Below are 18,013 nucleotides of genomic sequence, written 5' to 3' on the forward strand. Positions count from 1 at the left end.
TGGCTTTAACCAAAGACTGGTGTATTTGCACTAGACTAGTTGATACAGAGGATGCCTGAGGGATGAATGGTCAGTCTCAGCAGCAAATACAAATATATTTTATTTAGATAAAACTCACAAAGGATAAACACTTGTTTTGTGGTATTACTGTGCAAAACCTGAAGTGTAATGCACAGGCAACCCCATCCCTCTCTTCCCAACCCTTTTTCCTTTGTGTATTTAAAAACAGGAAGACATGAGCCAGTTTAAAAACCAGAACCTGCAAGGCGCCCAGTGATAGCCAAGTGCAAACAAAGCAAAGGGAGTTCACCAGAGGAAGTTCACTTTGTAGTGAATCCATGTTCCAAGATCTGAGAAAGGCATCATCCTCTCCTTCACAGAAACTGTTAGGACTGCTAGTTTTGATGCTAGAGGGGGGAAAAAAGTAACGCAGAGCATGCACGTAGAAGAGATTCACTCCAAAATCCCCTCTAAACATGACAAGAAACTGTCCAAAACTGAGACAAATGGAAAGGATTTTTTCTCTCACTTTGGTGCAAGTTTATTTATTTTGTACACTATCCATCCATACACCTGTGATACAAATCTATGAACCTGCCACAAAGCATTAAAGCACAACATACCTATTATTCTGTAGACATCTGCATTTTTAATCACCATCCAGCCCTTGTGGATCAGCAGTGATGCATCTTGTAAAAATGCAGATGTCTGGTAACCGTACGTACACAAGGGAGGGGAGAACAAAGATGTTCACTTTTAGGGAACATGGCTCAAATCTGAAGATTAAAAAAAGGTTACGTCCCTGGAAGAGCTGGGTGAGTAGGGAATTCTGTAAAGGATCCTGTAAACTCATTTTCTACAGTAAAATCTAAGCCTGCAGTCATCTGCTTTGTGGAGGCTGGGAACAAGGGTACACGAGGACTCACTGTCTTGCACTTACTGTGTTTTGCAGTGCCACGAGCTCTTGGCAGGTTTGACAAACTTACTGGATACCTGGAGTGCTGGATACAGGTGAAGGGAACACTCTGCACCCTCTGCTGGGGTAATAATAGGGCTTTTCCAGCTAGGAAGTTTTCCAGCCAGTGACTGAAAACAGCTACACTTCTGAGCCATGAATGGCTGAATTTAAATGACCTATTAAATGCAGCTACAACAGGAAGTTTATGTGGCAGGAAACACAAAACACAAAGACAACTATTTGTTCCACAGTTCCCTCTCAGGCTAGAAAACCTGTTAACTTTGAAAGCCCTAAAAAATGCTGCTCTGGTTTAGAAACCATCTACTTGGCATAGGACCACATTTGTTTTTTTGCACACAAACGTTTCATACGCCTCCTTCTTTCTGCATTAAGCATTCTGCATTTCTTTGCCAATCTTGTAGCTGAGGATTTTGTTCCAGTCAATCTTGGTGCGGGTGACGGGCAGCTGCCGGCGTAAGGCTTTGAAAGTGGTGTCTGACATGGTCTGGTAGTTTTCACTAATTGCTGTCTGCAAGTGCAAATAGATTTGGTTAGGGCACTCATGAAACACTACGAGAAAGCTCAACTCAGTGTTAAAGCCACAAACTCCTTTCTGTAAGGTGTAAGGCACACTATTAACTAAATTAATAATGCAGTCACATTGGTTTCTATTCACGTTCCCTGTAATGCAGCAGCATCTCCTTAGGTCTTTCACTGCCTTATCTCTTTTGAGTCTCCTTACACACAGGCTGGGACAATGTAAAAGCTGTTGCACAAATTTCCTCCTCAGTATTTTTAACTGTCACAGAGGAAAATACATTGACTCACCCACTCCCCTCCCATGCTTGTTCCAGGTACCATTTGTAACCCTTTAAAAAACCATACAGCAAACTTGATAGTTAATTATAACACAGCTTTATAACGTTACAGCTTTATAACTATATTGTTTAAACAAATACTGCTGCCCTCTTCTAAGTAATTCTTACAGTGAATACCAGATTCAGCCAGAAACAGAACCAGAGGTCAGTTTTCCCTGTTTTCATTAACTGCAAATGGAGACTGATATGATTCTATGGTTTATTTAACTACCATTGATCTTACCTGGTACTCGTTTTCTGCATTTTCTATGATCTTAATAAACTCCTTAGCAGTTTGGACATCACTCTGCAAAGGAGGAAAAAAAAAAAAAGTTGGTATGTTGAAGCACAACTTAGATAAGCTACACAATAGGTTTCTTCTCAAATGATAGGCTGAGTACAGATAAAGTGGGTAACATCATCAGCTTGTGCCTCGTGGTTGGTTGTAGCTGGGTTCCTTTCACTTACTACGTACTGGGTAGAGCTTGTGCTCCGAACTGGAACAGGGCTGCACCCTAGTGAGCAAAAGGGACGTGGACCTTCATGGTAAAATGAGTCATTTTGCAGCTGTTGCTCCCTCTACCATACTAGAGGATTTCTTATTTTCCCCTTAGTGTATGTCTCTTACTGTTCCTTTCCCATGCACAGAGATAGAGAAGCATATTCTGTCCTCTTTAACCCAAACTTCCAAGAGAAGCTTTCCAACAGAGACTTTCTAATAAGATTGAATTTTAAGCAATTGGGAATCTGGGATTCCTATGTGACTCTAAATACTACATTGAATGTTCACCCTAAAATTACTTTAAAGTCAAGAGACCGCAGTCATGGCAGTGCATGCTTTGTGAGCTGTTTAAGGAATAAAACAGTTGCTTATTATAAGGATCTTTTAGCATACTTACTGACACCTGTACAGAGTCCTGAATGTCTTTGTGACTAACCAGCTGGACATTGCCATCTTCATAGTAATGGACCTGGACAAAGAGAATGAACGTTTTATCACAGAATTCCTGAGCCCCCAAATGCTACTAAAATGGCACAACAGAGCATTGTGCCAGTCTTCTCTGCTTACGTGGAGACTAAAAGCAGGATGGATTTTCTAAAAGGTTTCATTCTTTGTCAAGACTGTTCAAGATTATGTTAATGCAGTAAACACCTAGAGCTAAGAGCAAATATAAAAGATTCAAGGTAGAGGTTTTAGCCCTATGAAGTGAAGCAAAGTGGAGGCCTATATGGTAATGCTACATAATAAACCACAGGCCATATCTGAGACTATTCCTGAAATACTAGATTTAAGAATTAATTTCTTGAATTGCTTAGTTTAATAGCATACTGACTTGAGAAGGACATGTCTGCTGCATTTCAGCATCTCATTCTGAGCCAATCCATTTGTGTAAGAGAAGCACAGTGCAGCTTCTTCTGTTACTGCCAGGAGAAATTAACTCACCTGGATTTTGAGCACGGCAGCCACTTGAGCTGTTGGTGGTGTGATGGTAAACTTCCATTCTGATCTCCAACGCCCATTCCTAAAAGCAATCAAAGCATGAAAAACTATTTCCAAGAAGCTGTAACAGCAAAAAGAACCAAACAAGAGTAAGTTGTTTCTGATGTTGTCTTATCACCACTACTACACAAGGATTTAGTGCTTCAGATGACAGAGTCAAATTTTAGCAGCCCAGCTGAATATGATGAAGCTTCAGTACAAAGAAGCTCCAGTGCACTTGTGCTCCAGAGATGTAAAGGATTATCTATCCAGCTCTGCTAATGCCTTTACTCTGGATAGGTCACAGGAAGGGTTTTGGTAAGTGCCAAGGGGGCTGCAAGGAAAACACTACAGAAGGAAAAGAACTTCTTGGGAAGCCCAAAACTCCCTGTCCTTCGGACCGTGTCAGAGCTATAGTAGGATGGGTTGGTGTGAGGAACCAGGCAAAGGAAGAAAACACACTATGTTGAAATAGTCTTACCAGAAGTTCTTGGGCTGAAACTGGTGGCTCTCAATACAGGCAATAATTGTCTGCTGTCCATCTATAGATTTACCATAAACCTGTATTTAGAAAAAGAGTTAAAAAGGCCCAAGAGCTAAGGAAAGCCATTCTTAATCTCTGTTCTTGGCAGCAGGGTGGAGGCTGCTGTGGTGGTACCTCACTGGGAACATGCACCACGAGTTCCACTGTCCAACACCTCCCCTGGCAGGCATTTTATTACCTGCAGGTGTGAAGGTGCTTGGCAGCCATGACTATGAAAAATGTCTAATCTATCTTTACCACTGTGTGCATACCAAGATAGTTGCACCCTCTTCGGAACCTGTCATTCCAAAGTTAGCCAAAATACTAGTGAGGATGGAGAATTCCAACAGCTCTGCCCAGCACAGTCGGCTCTAGAACTGACTGACTCAGAGCAATACACTTTCAGGGAAACAATATGGATACTCAACAGTGCAGAAGCCATTGGGGTAATGATCTTTGACGTAGGCTCTCAGTGCACTGTCACAGGCATCTCTCCATTGTTTTAAAGTCGATTCTGTGTCCTCGGGCTGGGGATCACTTGCTTCTTTCCTTAAGTGATCAAACTTAAAAGAAAGTTTGTTTCTTGGGTCTAAAAATCTGCCATTGCCCAGATCACCATGTTCTGTGATTAAGACCTGTAAAAGAAGTTGAAATGATGATACATTTAGGCTGCTATAGATGTGTTATTTCTCATTTTTCCCTACTTGCATATCAGTGTTATAATAGGTTCTTTCATTGAGCTACAAGATCACATAAAGAAAACAAAGTCTTTTCAGTAATAATTTAAATTAATAGTAGTAGTTGTGAGGCTGAAGGTAACTTGCTGCTCTCCACAGTAATTCTGCACTTAGACTTCTGTTCCAGAAAAGGCTGAACTATAATAATGTATATATTTAGCTTAAAATTGGGTATCCTTACAATATAAGCAGGTTGCTTTGCTTTTGAAGTTATTTTAGCTGTTTTCCTTCTCTGTTTCTAGAGCAGAGAATTTTACTCTGGAATCTACCATTTATTGCCATGTTCCATGTTGCAATAGCTCTACTTCTGGGCAAGAAGGGTATATAGATGTGACTACTTCTAAAATACACCAACTAAAGCAGACAGCAAAGCAGCATTGCACATTCCCTCCCTTTTTCTTTTTCACCATAATTCTCTGGCTTCACAAATATTGGCTTTTTTGGGGTGGGGTTTTTCTTTTGCAGGTTGTACTGTAACTTTCTCATCAAAGCTATTTCTATGAGCAGCCCTCTTAATATCTGCCTCACATAAACATATCTGGAACACCACAAAAGCTGGGTCAGAGCTTGGCTCAGAGAACAGAGCAGATGGTCAGGCAGCTTTCTGGCTTCCCTACGACTTTGTTTGTTCTAAAGAAAAAAGTTAAAAAAAAACCCCTAAACAACTTGTTTTGCTGGCATAGACTGGATAGTATTAGGTATAATCATTACACCAAATCAATGATTTGGTATAAACAAAGATAGCGTTTTTTTTTTAGGGTAGCTGGGAACGGACTAAAATTGCAGAAAATAAACAAACTATTAGGAATCTATTATCAATTGTCAATAGGAACTGTAAGCAAGTAGCAACATAAGGGCTTGCGAGTGAGCTTTAAATAGACAGTAATCTTTAATCATTCACACTCCTAAGTAAAATTCCAGTGACTTCAGCATGAAGCTTTAAGGAACAACGAATTGGACTTACTAAGTAGTACAAGACAGGACTTAAAGAGAATATTTTGCTTATGCTTTGTTCTTACAGAAGAAAGTTTGGCATTATAATGATATGTGGGGGAAGGAGGAGAGGCGGCACCTTGTGAGCAGAATGAGTGAGTCAGCTGATGGTGATGTTGACTTATGAGTCAACATCTTGACGAAACAACATTTTTATTGCTTTTTCACAGTGCAGTAATACAAACCTCAAGTGTACAAAGTTTCCTCTTACCTGATCATCGTACCCTTCTATCTTCACCGGAGTGAACTGATCCATGTTGTACTGTGCAAACGCACTGTTGAGGATTAAAAGAACATGAACTTTAGCTGTTCATGCACAATTATTTTGTCTCAAGAATAAGTACACTGTGTGATTATATTCCAGCAAACATCAACTTAAATTGGGCAAATAATACACACGAGCACTGTTAAAGGATTTTCCAATACCTTTCACTGTAGATAGCTATAAACACCAGGTCTAAAAGCAGGTTTATTTAGGGATGACCAGGAAAATACAGAGTTCAAAAGTAGAACAGCAGGTAGCCTGGGGGAATGTGAGCAAGCCAAGGCAAAACAGGAACACCCCAGCTACAATTTAGACAGCAGCAAGGTAAACAAATTTACAACAATTTTCTTATGTAAAGACTTGCTGACTGACACGTCACCTAGCTTGAAATAAAATCTTAGCATCAAAAAGCTTTAAGCACCTTCTGATGAAGCTGTGGAAGTAAACAATATATTTTGAAAATTTTTTATTGAGGGCAGTTCTTTTTCTAAACTTAGGCTATGAATTACTCACTATTTCAGGCTTTGCTTACTTTATAAATCAGATGATTCAACATGATCAGACATTTCTGCTGCTGCAGATTTAAACTCTTTGGCAGAGTGCCTTCCTGTCAGTTTTATACAGCACAAATTCCAAATTAGGGCTTTTAAAAAGAATCATCCACACCTTTCATTATATATTTTGTTAAGTGGGGTAAGGAAGTACAGAAGATTGCTCTGAATACAGCAAATGGTTTTCTTTGTCACAGAATGGTGGGTATAAAAAAACCAGAAGTATCTCTGATGGTAATTTGACTTGTGTTTGAAATCTTAGTACTTACTGTGCTGCTCCTTCCCTGAGAAGATTGTCATTGTTAAGCAATAACCGGACATCTGGAGAAGAAAGGGTTCAGGTGGGTTACTGGATTTTTTGATAAAATTTTTCTCTTTATGCATTTTATTTTCAACTGTACAAATGCAAACATTAATATGATTAAATAATTTCATTAAGCAGAAGTAGTCCAGGACTGCATGCTTTCCCTAGCCACTTAATCGTAAAAGCAGTATGGTGTGACACGGCCTCAGATTCTTACAACAGATAAAACGTGAAGAAAACATCACAGATCATTTTTTCCTTAATTACTTACCATTGAATACTTCATTGAACTCTCCAGGGGGTGCATGAGTGATGAATTTTGCAGCTATACGCACCTACAATGAAGCAGAAAAGTAATTAAAGACAAAAGATAATTTACCGCGTTCATACGTATTGAAGCAATTTACCAACAAAACCAACTCTAAAGTGACAGATGTAGGGAGAAATCTAGACATGCATTGTCAAGATAGAAATAGTCTCTCATAAGACTATTCAAAGCAAGGCTGGACAGGGCTTGGAACAACCTGGTCTAGTGGAAGGTCCCTGCCCACGGCAAAGGGTGGAACTGGATGATCTTCAAGGTCCCTTTCAACCCAAATCATTCTGGGATTCTATGAAGGCATGTGGAACTGTGAATGATACCATAAATAACTGAAAAGGCCAACTTTCAATGTCCAGAGACTTTGAATCTGGAAAAGAAAGCCCTGTCTCTTCTAAAGTGTAATAAAACTGAAATGTGTTCTGAAATCCAATATACATGTCTTGCACTGTTAGAATTTAGGTGGTCCGGGTATTGATTCTGTTGGAATTAGTAGGAGTTTATGGTTTTCATTATCAAATCTTTTATGGCTTTTACAGGACCAAAGGGAATAGAAAGATCTTGGAAGAAATGAAAGAGGAAGTGCCACAAAATTAAACCTCTCCCTTAGAATAATAAAAACATCACATTTCCTCTGATAAGCCCAGCTAACAAAGTCGACCAATGAGCCTCTCCAGTCTAACAAGACATTTATTGAAAGTGACTGCAGAATTGCTCATTACCATTCTGATTACCTTCTACTTTTCATTTTGAGCAGCAAAACAAGAATTGTGTGTATATATCCAACTGCTTCACCTGAGTTATTGCCAGAGCTGGAAATAACTCGCTTCTCTCAACAGTCTTCCCTGTTTTAATCAGAAATTGTTTGTATTGTTTGTTGCATAATTATTTAAAGCAAGCCACGAAAAGAAATAAACACTTTTCCAAACAAAAGGTTTGTTAGCCTATCTAAGAAATTAATCTCTTACCAAAAATATGCCCACAGAGAATAAAGGGGTGAAGCTTGAAGGATGGAACAAACTCATTTTGTTGCTCAACTGATGGTTTTGGGTTTTTTGCTTTGCTTTAAAATTGCCTTATTCCAACAGGATCAAGTAACAACTCAGCTTTAACTGGATTGAGCTTCAGATAAAAATAGATCATCTTCCAAATTAGCAATGATTTCGAAAAACAGATATACATTCTTTGTGCCTGAAGTAATTGAGCAATACAAGGAAAACATTAAAAAGACAGTATCTTGTGTAATTGATACAATGCAGAACATAAAACCATTTTCTCTTAATTTTCTGGTTTTAGGTAGGTAAGTATACAGCAATTCCAAAAATGGAGTCTTAAGCTGTTTTAAAACTTTCATTATTTAAAGAGCTGTAGTTAGGACAGATTGCTACCATAATATTGTCAAATTTCACTGTCAGAAATTTGGGCAAGGATGAAGAGAGCCTGGCAGTAATTTAGGGAGACCCTGCTGCTCTATATCCTCTGTGGACTTCGCTCAGAGTCCGCCCCAAAAGGCTGAAAGATTTCTGAAATGACACCATGTGCTTTTCTGAGCAAGTGCAATTGTAAGCACAGCACGGAATATCACTGTGCTAAAGCTCTCACACTACCACTAAATATCTACCACTAATGCCAGGATGCCTCTCAGTGGGAGGACAGCCCTGGAATACACCCTGCAAATTAACTCCCTGGATGAACAGATTCTCTTTTATAAGGTGCTTCAACATACAGCAAAAAAAGGTCCCTAAAAACTTATAAAATTTAATATCTTATAAATTTATGCAATGATGTTGTGGCTGCAGAACATGAAACCCTCGCAAAGGGGTCACTGTTTTAGTAGGCTGAACTTCAGATCAATGGATTCTCGTAACGAAATCCTTATGGGAAAAAGAAACAACAAACAAACAGAAAAAACCCCCAAGTGTTATGTGAGAGATTTTTACAGTCTTCCACAAATTCTCTCACTTGGAAGGATGAACAAAATTAAATCAACACAGAAAGGCCTCTGCACTTCAATCAAATGTTATTACAAACCCAGTTCTGATCAAAGCAAAGGCTGCAAGTGGAAAGTGTTCACTTGGATAATTACCCCTTGCCCTGCCTCTCACGGAGCAATAAAATACAAACCATTTCAGTTAAACTATTGAAATCAGGAGTGCAGGAAACAGGCTGGGGAGTGATTAATTTGAAATGTCAAGCACTTGAACAGTTGTTGGTTTTCAGAGCTGGTTTCTTGCAGGGCGGTGTCAGGATGCTTCTCTGCAGAAACACCAAAATAGGACTTTCTGCAACCTGCCCCATTTCCTGGCCCCCGGCGCCATTTCAGGTGCCATTTCAGCCTGCAACATCAACTTCCTGCTTCTAAAATGGGGAAAGTGTCTGAGGGGAAGGGAAGCTGCTCAGCCGCTAGTTTAAACTGGCAAAATGGCAGCAGAATGAACTAGAGCAAAACAGGGGAGATTTCAGAGGACCTTAAAAGAAAATCACAGGATCACAGACTGGTTGGGTTGGAAGGGACCTTAAAGCTCATCCAGTCCCATCCCCCTGCCATGAGCAGGGACACCTCCCACTGTCCCAGGCTGCACCAAACCCTGTCCAACCTGGCCTTGGGCACTGCCAGGGATCCAGGGGCAGCCACAGCTTCTGTGGGCACCCTGTGCCAGGGCCTGCCCACCCTCACAGGGAAGAATTTCTTCCCAATATCCCATCTAACCCTGTTCTCTGGCAGTGGGAAGCCATTCCCCCTCGTCCTGTCACTCCAGGCCCTTGTCCCAAGTCCCTCTCCAGCTCTCTTGGAGCCCTTTTAGGCACTGGAAGGGGATCTAAGGTCTCCCTGGAGCCTTCTCTTCTCCAGGCTGGACACCCCCCAGCTCTCCCAGCCTATCTAAGAAATTAATCTCTTACCAAAAATATGCCCATAGAGAATAAAGGAGTGAAGCTTGAAGGACGGAATGAACTCATTTTGTTGCTCAATTGATGGTTTTGGGTTTTTTGCTTTGCTTTAAAGTACTGGTAAATTAAGACTTAAAAAAAATAACATTTATAAAGTTCAAGACTCATCTGAATAGTCACAAAATGGATACTACAGTAAATCTTTGCTGCATGTTTCTCTTTCAGATCCTCCCTTAAGGTTGTCCTTCTCTGCCTGTGTGAGGCGTGGAGGCAGTTGAAATTGAATCAAGCTATATTCTAAAAGCCATATCAATTCTGCTCTGGAATACTTATTTCAAACAACATCACCTAAAATAGTGACTAATGGATTAATTTCATCTTTAAAGCTCTGCTTGTTTCACAAATGATGTCACTGAAATGAAGCTGAAATTGCAGTTTAAGGGAAAAATGAAAGCATCCTCTGGACTTGTAGGATCCTTGAGGATCCATGAGCCTGAACAACTCCTCCATAATGTTAAAAAACAAAGAAAGCACTAAATTTAACACTTCTATGATGTAAGGAAGAGTAACAGTGTATTTTAAAACTACTGTTTGTAGACAACAGTGTTACCTGGCACAGAACTTGCAGTCTGTAACTTTCCCACATTCCTACACAAGAGGAACTACTCATTTCCCCCTTTCCTAAAATAATTATGGCTCTATTTGCTCCTACTTAGTCCTTTCCACCCAGCATAATTTGTAGGATCTACAGCAAAGTTCCTGTCAGCAGCTGGGGCGAGCAGAAAACGCGCCGACACACTCGGAGGGCGTTTAGGAAGTGAAGAAGTTGCAAATGACCTTATAGACACGCTCGTTACTTAGCTGATTCGGGAAAAGAAGCGCAGAAAATACATTTTCGCAGAATCATTTTGGTTGGGAAAGACCTCCAAGATCATCGAGTGATCAACCTGTGACTGATCCCCACCTTGTCAACAAGACCAGAGCACTGACTGCCACGTCCGGTCGAACATCACCAGGGATGGGGACTTTACCACCTCCCTGGGCAGCCCCTGCCAACGTCTAACAGGCCTTTCTGTTAAGAAACTCCTCCTGATGTCCAGCCTAAACCTCAGCTGCACCGAGGCAATGAAGAAATCGGAAGGCAAAGTGCTTCGGAGGTAAGGAACGGCCGTTCCTTCACCCGGGCGGCGGCGGCCCGGTGCTCTCGGGGACCCGCCCGCCCCGAGGCACCCGCAGGCCCGGCACACAGGCACCGGACGAGCCTGCCCGCCACTCCCCACCCACCGCCTTCCCGGGGGCAGCGGCGCAGGCCCACAGCGGGGGAGCGGCCACCCCCTTTCCTTTACCTTCTCCTCATCCGACACCCGCTCCTCCAGGTCCGCCATCTTGGCAGCTGTGTGCCCGGCCCCGCGCAGCGCATGCCGGGAGAGCCAGGCGGCGGGCCGAAAGCGCTGGTGGCGCCATCTTAGCTGCGGGCAGACGCCGCCCGGCCGCCATCATAAAAACGGGTGGGTTCTCGCGGTACCGGCTGATAGAGCCGCCGCCTCCCGGAGCCTTCGGGGCTCCCGCTCATCGTGTGGGATGTGCTCGGGTGGCGTAGCGGTGATGGGCTTTACGAACAGGCTGCCCACTCTGGAGGAGCCCCGCTCTGGTCATCCCGGCCCTGTCCCGGCGTGCCCCGTCGGCTGTGACGGCCGGGAGGTGTAGACGGGAAGCACGGCTGCCGCCATCTTAGCTGCGGGCAGTTGCCGTGCTGCCGCCATCATAGGAGCGGGCAGGTTTTTCGCTACCGGGAACACGGCAGTGGAGGACCTGCCGCCTCCCGGAGCCTCCAGGGATCCCGGTTGTGGTGTGCGCGACGATCAGTCCCCGCTTCGCCCTGGAGCAGCGGTGATGGGGTCGGCGAACGGACTGCCCGCTCTGGCGGAGTCCCGCCCCGGTGCTTGTCCCGCCCCTGTCCCGGCGTGCCCCGTCGGCGGTGATGGCGGAGGGTGGCGGTAGCGGTGGCAGCGGCCGGGGGCCGCCGTGCCCCGGGGCGGCCTCGGCGTTCCGGCGCTGGGAGCAGCTGCGGCGGCGGGCGGCGACGCCCTGGGCCCGCGGGCTCCTGGCCGTGGCCGCCGGGCTCGGGCTCTTATACGCGGTGCTGCGGGTGCCGGTGCGACTCCGGGACGGCCTGGCCGCGGGTGAGGGCGGCCGGGGCGGATGGCGCGGCGGGGGGAGGCGGACCCTGCCTGTGGAGCCGGGCGTGCGGGCAGGGCAGGCTCGGCCCGGATCTCCCGAGCATCCTGGCCTGTACTGGGAATAGTGTACCCAGCGGGACCGGGGGGGGATTGTCCCGCTCTGCTGGGTACTGGCGAGGGGCTCCGCAGGTGCTGTGTCCAAATCTGGGGCCTTCCATTCAGGAGGAATGTTGCGGGACTGGAGTGTGTCCAGAGAAGGGAACGCAGCTGGGGGAGGTCTGGGGCACCAGGAGCGGCTCAGGGAGCTGGGAAAGGGGCTCAGGCTGGAGCAAAGGAGGCTCAGGGGGGACCTTGTGGCTCTGCACAAGTCCCTGACAGGAGGGGGCAGCCGGGGGAGTCGGACTCTGCTCCCAGGGAACAGGGACAGGAGGAGAGGGAACGGCCTCAGGCTGGGCCAGGGGAAGTTCAGGTCGAACATCAGCAGGAATTTCTTCTTGGAAAGGGTGGTCAGGCATTGGAAGGGGATGGTGGAGTCCCCGTCCCTGGTAGTATCCAGGGCACTCGGTGACCTGGCACTCAGTGCTCTGGTCACAGTGTTGACGAGGTGGGGATTGGTCACAGGTTGGACTCGAAAAGGTCTTTTCCAAACTAATTGATATTTTGATTCTGTGAATATGTCCCAGCAGTGCCTGTGGGCTGGTCCTGCATCCCAGCTTTGCGCAGTGGCATACTGGGCTCATCACCTGCCCCCAGGGCTGGGGACATGGCCGAGGACTGTGCAGTCCTGGGGCAGCTGGAAGCAGCCAAGGCACTGCCCCGGTGCCACCTGCGTGCTGCTGTGTGCTCCCACCTGGAGGTCTGTCAGGCTGGAGCCCTGCCCTGGCCACCCCTGTCCCTGTCCAACCTGTGCTGCTGGCAGGTGACAAGGCTGATGTGCAGTTTGAGTCCAAACCACGGTCAGAGCACCACTAGATAATTACATTACCTGCATTATGCTCTTGATAGCAGGAGGGAGAGGTCTTTGGAAAATATATGTTAGCACTGAATATAAATTTGCATCAAAACAGCATGGTTTTGTCTTAAAGTGAAATAGTATGTTAAATTGGCTTGTTGTGGTCCACCAACCACTGTATGGGTGAAACCGTAAGATGCTTTATCTAGAAATGTACACTGATTTTTTAAAAATCTGGTATAAAAATTAACTGTCACAGGTGGTTACAAACAAAATAATATGTGGTGAGGATTCCCCCTAGCAATGTAGCATTATAAAGCTCCCGGGCCTATAGTATACTGTAGATTTCCATGATATTCAGCATTCTTTAATAGATAAGCTATTTTTGGTTTTCAGTTCTGCTTGTTAAGTCTTTGGTTTTGTTTCTCTTAACAGCGACCATGTTCTTAAGCACTTTGACTCCAAAATTCTACTTTGCCCTTACAGTGACTTCATCTTTTATATCTGGACTGATATTTGTAAGTAGTCCTTTTTTTTTTTTTTTTTTTTTTAAACAACTTTAGCACCTCTCAGATGACTTTATGAGGGGTAAATGGAATGAGTATCAGACTCTAGAGGGTGCCTTTGTGCTGGGAAGGAACTTCTCTGACGTATTGTAACAACTCTTTTGCTGTGTGTTGTATGTTGGGACTGTATGAGTCTGAGAAAATAACTTGTATGGAATCCCAGAATTGTTTACCTCCCCTGACACAGCTCCAGCTGCTCCCTTGGTCACCAGAGAGAAGAGACCAGTGCCTGATCCAGGCACAGGATCCAAGTTGGTCTAGGGCTGACAGTTTGGTGTAGTCCTTGAGGGCTTGTGATATGCAAGTATTTTTAATAGCTTCAAAAAGAGGTAGTAGTATTTTTGGCCCAAAATTTCTGGTAAGTGACTGTCATTGCTCTTAACTTAGCCTTGTCTCTTTGTTAGCCTCTTTCTTTCTGGTTAGCAGAACATCTCAGTTTAATGGGCCGTTTTGTCCTTTATTCTTTTAGATTATTTTTGTGAAATGAAAAAACTACACCTGTGTTGAATACTACAAATTTGGTACTACAGGTAGGGCTACAGCTTGAAATATCCTCACCAGAAAAGGAGGATATAATGTTTTTTGCCTCTGTTCCCAGTTTCCCTATACAGGCACTACTGAAAGAGTTTATGAGTTACCCTAATGACCTGGGGAGGGAGGAACATAACATTTGACTAAAATTTTGCTGGTTTTTTTCCAATCTCTTTCATGTTCTGTGAGTGATCCTGCATGACAAGACAGGCCAAACCAGATCATTAGTGTCACTCTGTCTGGAGATAAGTTCCATCCCTGATCATCTGCAAGGGGATGTACTCGCTGTGAACACTCTTCAGCTCTCGTGTTTGCTGGAAGGGTATCACCTAAGGAAGTTTCTGGTGCTTTTTTCTCCTGTGACAGGTGTTTGAGTGGTGGCACTTCCGGAAATACGGCACATCTTTCATTGAGCAGGTTTCTGTGAGCCATTTGAGGCCACTCATTGGGGGTGCAGAGAACAGCCCCCCAGCCCCGGCAGCTTTCTCGGCGGGGGAGAATGAGACCAGCAGGCAGAACATGCCAGGTGATTCCTGATGTGTCCCAGCAGCTTTCCTTAAGCTTCAAGGTGGCTTTTAATGGCTTTGCCTCTGCATTAGTGCTTGTAAAGAATGGACAAAACCTACATCTTACAAAGTGCTTTATTAGTAGTGGTAAAAATAAACTAAATAATAATGTATTTTTGCTCTAAGCCATTCCTTGTTAAAAATATGATTTAGAAAATGTTATACATTTAGCTAAAACTTTTCAGTAACATTAATTATTTACTACTGTAAATATGTGCAAGGTAAACATTGCATGAGTGTACATGGCGGTGTTCAATCTTCCCACCATGTGCTTTTGTAACCCAGCAATGTTGGGGAGCAGAAATATTTGTGGAATAGCAGAAGTTTATGAAAATGATTGTATAATAATAAAATAAAAGCAGCTTTTGAAAGCACAAGTGTTTTTGTGTTACTGCATTTTAACGTCAAGGTAGTATTTCCTGTGCTTTTAATTTAAAAAGTACTTTTTTTTTTTTTTTTTTTTTATTCCCCAGAGTGCAAAGTATGGCGAAATCCTCTCAATCTATTCAGAGGGGCAGAGTATAGCAGGTATTAATTATCTTGCTTTCCACTGCATATTGTTAAAATTAATCGGGGGCATGCACATGACTTCCTCACAGAGCTTGCACTGGTAATGTCAGGAGACAGCTGGAGACCTGCAAGATTATAGGGGTGATTGATGCCAATCCTGCGTTTAAAAGGCACCAAGCCAAGCTTTGGCAGTTTCAGTGTTAAGAACAAAAATATTACTGTAATATCAGGGTTTTTTTTGAGAGTAAAGTAGAAAAAAAACTTAATTTGGAGGTTGAGACAGTGATTCTCAATCTGAATTCTCTTCTTTTAAAATATATGGTAAGTCTCCTAGTGTTACTTCATGGAAAAAGCTGCTTTCTAGTAAGCCAGTTCCCAAGTTGTTTAGAACTTTACAGATTATTGAACAGTAGTACTTGGAACTTTGTGTTAGTAGCTTTAGTCTTTATTATTACAGATTTTCTGCACTAGGCACATCAGATATCCCCTTGGTATCAGCATTGCTGATTGCTAGGAATGCCTCTTACTGAAATTTCTGCTGTTTTAGGTACATGTGGGTGACTGGGAAGGAGCCTCTTACTTACTATGACATGAATTTGTCTGCTCAAGATCATCAAACCTTCTTCACATGTGACACGGATGTCCTTCGGCCTTCGGATACAGGTACTGACGTCTGTGTAAGGTGTGTAAGTGTTGGGCAGCGTCAAGTGCGTGTTTTTAGTGAACTTCAAAGTAGTGCACGTTATCATGTCAAATATTTTGTGAAACTGTGGCCTTTCTCAACTGCTGAAGAGGTTTAATAGATGTATAGAATCACAGAGGGGTTTGGGTTGGGAGGGACCTTAAAGCCCATCTCGTTCCACTCCCTGCCATGGACAGGGACACCTTCCGCTAGACCAGGTTGCTCCAAGCCCCATCCAATCTGACCTTGAAATTGAGTGGAAAGATGTTTTACCTTGTGCATTCTCTACAACTTTAGTGCTGTCAGGGTCCTGACATTTTTTAAGATCTCACACATTTCAAATAATTAACACAATATTGCAAACCTGGATTATATTCTCAACAGCCAAAATGTGGTCTCATTTAAACCTTAGTAATGAATAGTGCGGTCTCCAGATTTTTTTTCCTTGTGTTCCACATGTTTCGTGCAGAAAATGTTCTTTACCTGGTTATTGTCGGTGTGGGTGTGAATTATTGTCAGTTTGTCACATTCCAGAGGTGTTCCTTGTCAGCTGGCTGTGACATGTTTGATATGAAAGATGTGTTTTTATTTCACAAAAGGGAGTGTATTGTCTCGCTTGCTGAGCCAAGACTAATATTTTGTTTCCGAAAGAAAACTCAAATATTTTTCCACGTTATTCCTGCTGGACAGCAGGAGGTTTTGTTCCAAAAGAAACATGTATAGATTCTTCAGTTTTCTTATCGTCCTTGAGATAGGCCAGATATAGAACTCCATGAGTCTAAGGTTTTGGAGTTCTTTCAGAGCTGGTTTTTAGTGTGAAAGTTAATAATTCTGCATTGAAAATGGTAGCTCTGAGTCTGCTGTTTTCCTAGAAGTTGGTTTTCAGTTTGTGTTTTCCATGTTTCCCGAATGGACGCATGGTGAGGAGGGGTTTAGAGTCATTGCACTGAAATAATTTTGAATTCAAGTTGTAGTTCAAAGGACACTTCTGAATAGATTTCACCCTTTTTACTTGTTCCCTAGAACACTTTCTAATAAGCTGATAAATTGTGTATCTTGAATTGGCTTTGCTGTGTGATGCCACTCAAATGTGCTTTGTAAATTTTTTTAAAAATTGTTAACCCTTTATGATCTGACAGTTGTCTAAAAATAATTGTGGAACAGCATCCCAGAATGGTTTGGTTTGGAAGGGACCTTAAAGCCCATGCAGCTCCACCCCCTACCATGGGCAGGGACACTTTCTACTACCCCAGGTTGCTCCAAGCCCCGTCCAGCCTGGCCTTGGACACTTCAGGGATGGAGCAGCCACAGCTGCTCTGGCCAACTTAATATTTTAAGTACAAAACTCTACCTGTGCAAGACGCCACTTACTCCATCACTGTTTTCTTTGAAGTTCTGTTTGAAAGCTTTAAGTTCTCTGCAGGTCTATGCAAGAACCTGTGTTTAACAATTGCTCCTGCCAAGCTTTCAACAAGTTCTGGAAAATGTTTCCGAAAATCTGTAGCAATTCAGAAATTGTACATCTGCCTGGTTATGTAAGCTGTTTCTGTGCTCTGTGTAGGAGTTGTGAAATGGTCAGTGAGGAATCTTCCTGGTGGTGTTGCTTTCTTAAACTAAATTTGGGGCATAATGAACTGTTGAAAATTCGATGCTTGTGGTAGGAGCAGGCTGAATTTGAAACACTTGTTTGTTCTTTCTTATAACAATCATACAGCAAACAAGAATTTTCAGACCGGAAGGGAATGTTAGTTAGAGCTGGCTCCACGCAGCCAGTGTTGCCTCCACTGGCTCCCAGGTCTTTCCCAGGTGTCCATGTCCCTCACCTGCTTTTCCGTGTTTTTTCCTACAGTTATGCAGAAAGCGTGGCGAGAGAGGAGCCCGCAAGCCCGGATTAAAGCAGCATATCAAGCTCTAGAGTTGAACAATGAGTAAGTTTATAAATCCAGTTGCTGTATTTCTAGTGTGAAGGATTAAGTGGAAGGATAGTGAGCGCACTATCAGTTTCTTCATCTAGTAATTCACTTTTAGCAAAGTTCTAAAGAGCTTAAGGGGAACTTTTGGGACTGGGAATTGCACATGGGGCTGTAAATTGCACTGAAGTACTGAACTGTTCTACTAAAAACATGTTTTGTGCTGCTTTTTTTCTTAAA

At 43.4% G+C, this 18,013-nt stretch overlaps 2 protein-coding genes across 9 annotated transcripts in view; one reads left to right on the forward strand and one right to left on the reverse strand.

The window, feature by feature from the left end:
* CAPZA1 (capping actin protein of muscle Z-line subunit alpha 1) lies at positions 1-11,313 on the reverse strand. The gene is made up of 10 exons (XM_039565186.1): positions 11,223-11,313; positions 6,940-7,003; positions 6,634-6,685; positions 5,760-5,823; positions 4,247-4,453; positions 3,777-3,856; positions 3,260-3,338; positions 2,715-2,786; positions 2,060-2,122; positions 1-1,487 (listed from the first exon to the last, which is right to left on the reverse strand). The coding sequence occupies exons 1-10, from the start codon at positions 11,259-11,261 to the stop codon at positions 1,347-1,349; spliced, it is 861 nt and encodes a 286-aa protein (XP_039421120.1). The 5' UTR covers positions 11,262-11,313; the 3' UTR covers positions 1-1,346.
* ST7L (suppression of tumorigenicity 7 like) overlaps positions 10,675-18,013 on the forward strand; it is a 27,003-nt gene continuing 19,664 nt past the window's right edge. For 2 of the 8 annotated variants that reach the window (XM_039565179.1, XM_039565183.1), the window contains exons 1-6: positions 11,628-12,059; positions 13,444-13,526; positions 14,472-14,631; positions 15,145-15,199; positions 15,729-15,844; positions 17,713-17,791. In XM_039565179.1, coding sequence (XP_039421113.1) covers positions 11,858-12,059; positions 13,444-13,526; positions 14,472-14,631; positions 15,145-15,199; positions 15,729-15,844; positions 17,713-17,791 — 695 coding nt within the window. In that variant the 5' untranslated portion in view covers positions 11,628-11,857. Of the gene's footprint in view, positions 11,034-11,305; positions 11,385-11,625; positions 12,060-13,443; positions 13,527-14,043; positions 14,105-14,471; positions 14,632-15,144; positions 15,200-15,728; positions 15,845-17,712; positions 17,792-18,013 lie in introns of those variants that run through there. The other 6 variants (XM_019288933.3, XM_039565184.1, XM_039565182.1 and 3 more) reach the window with 6 other exon arrangements.

This window comes from Corvus cornix, chromosome 26, assembly GCF_000738735.6.
Source record: "Corvus cornix cornix isolate S_Up_H32 chromosome 26, ASM73873v5, whole genome shotgun sequence".
Taxonomy (NCBI): Eukaryota; Metazoa; Chordata; class Aves; order Passeriformes; family Corvidae; genus Corvus; species Corvus cornix.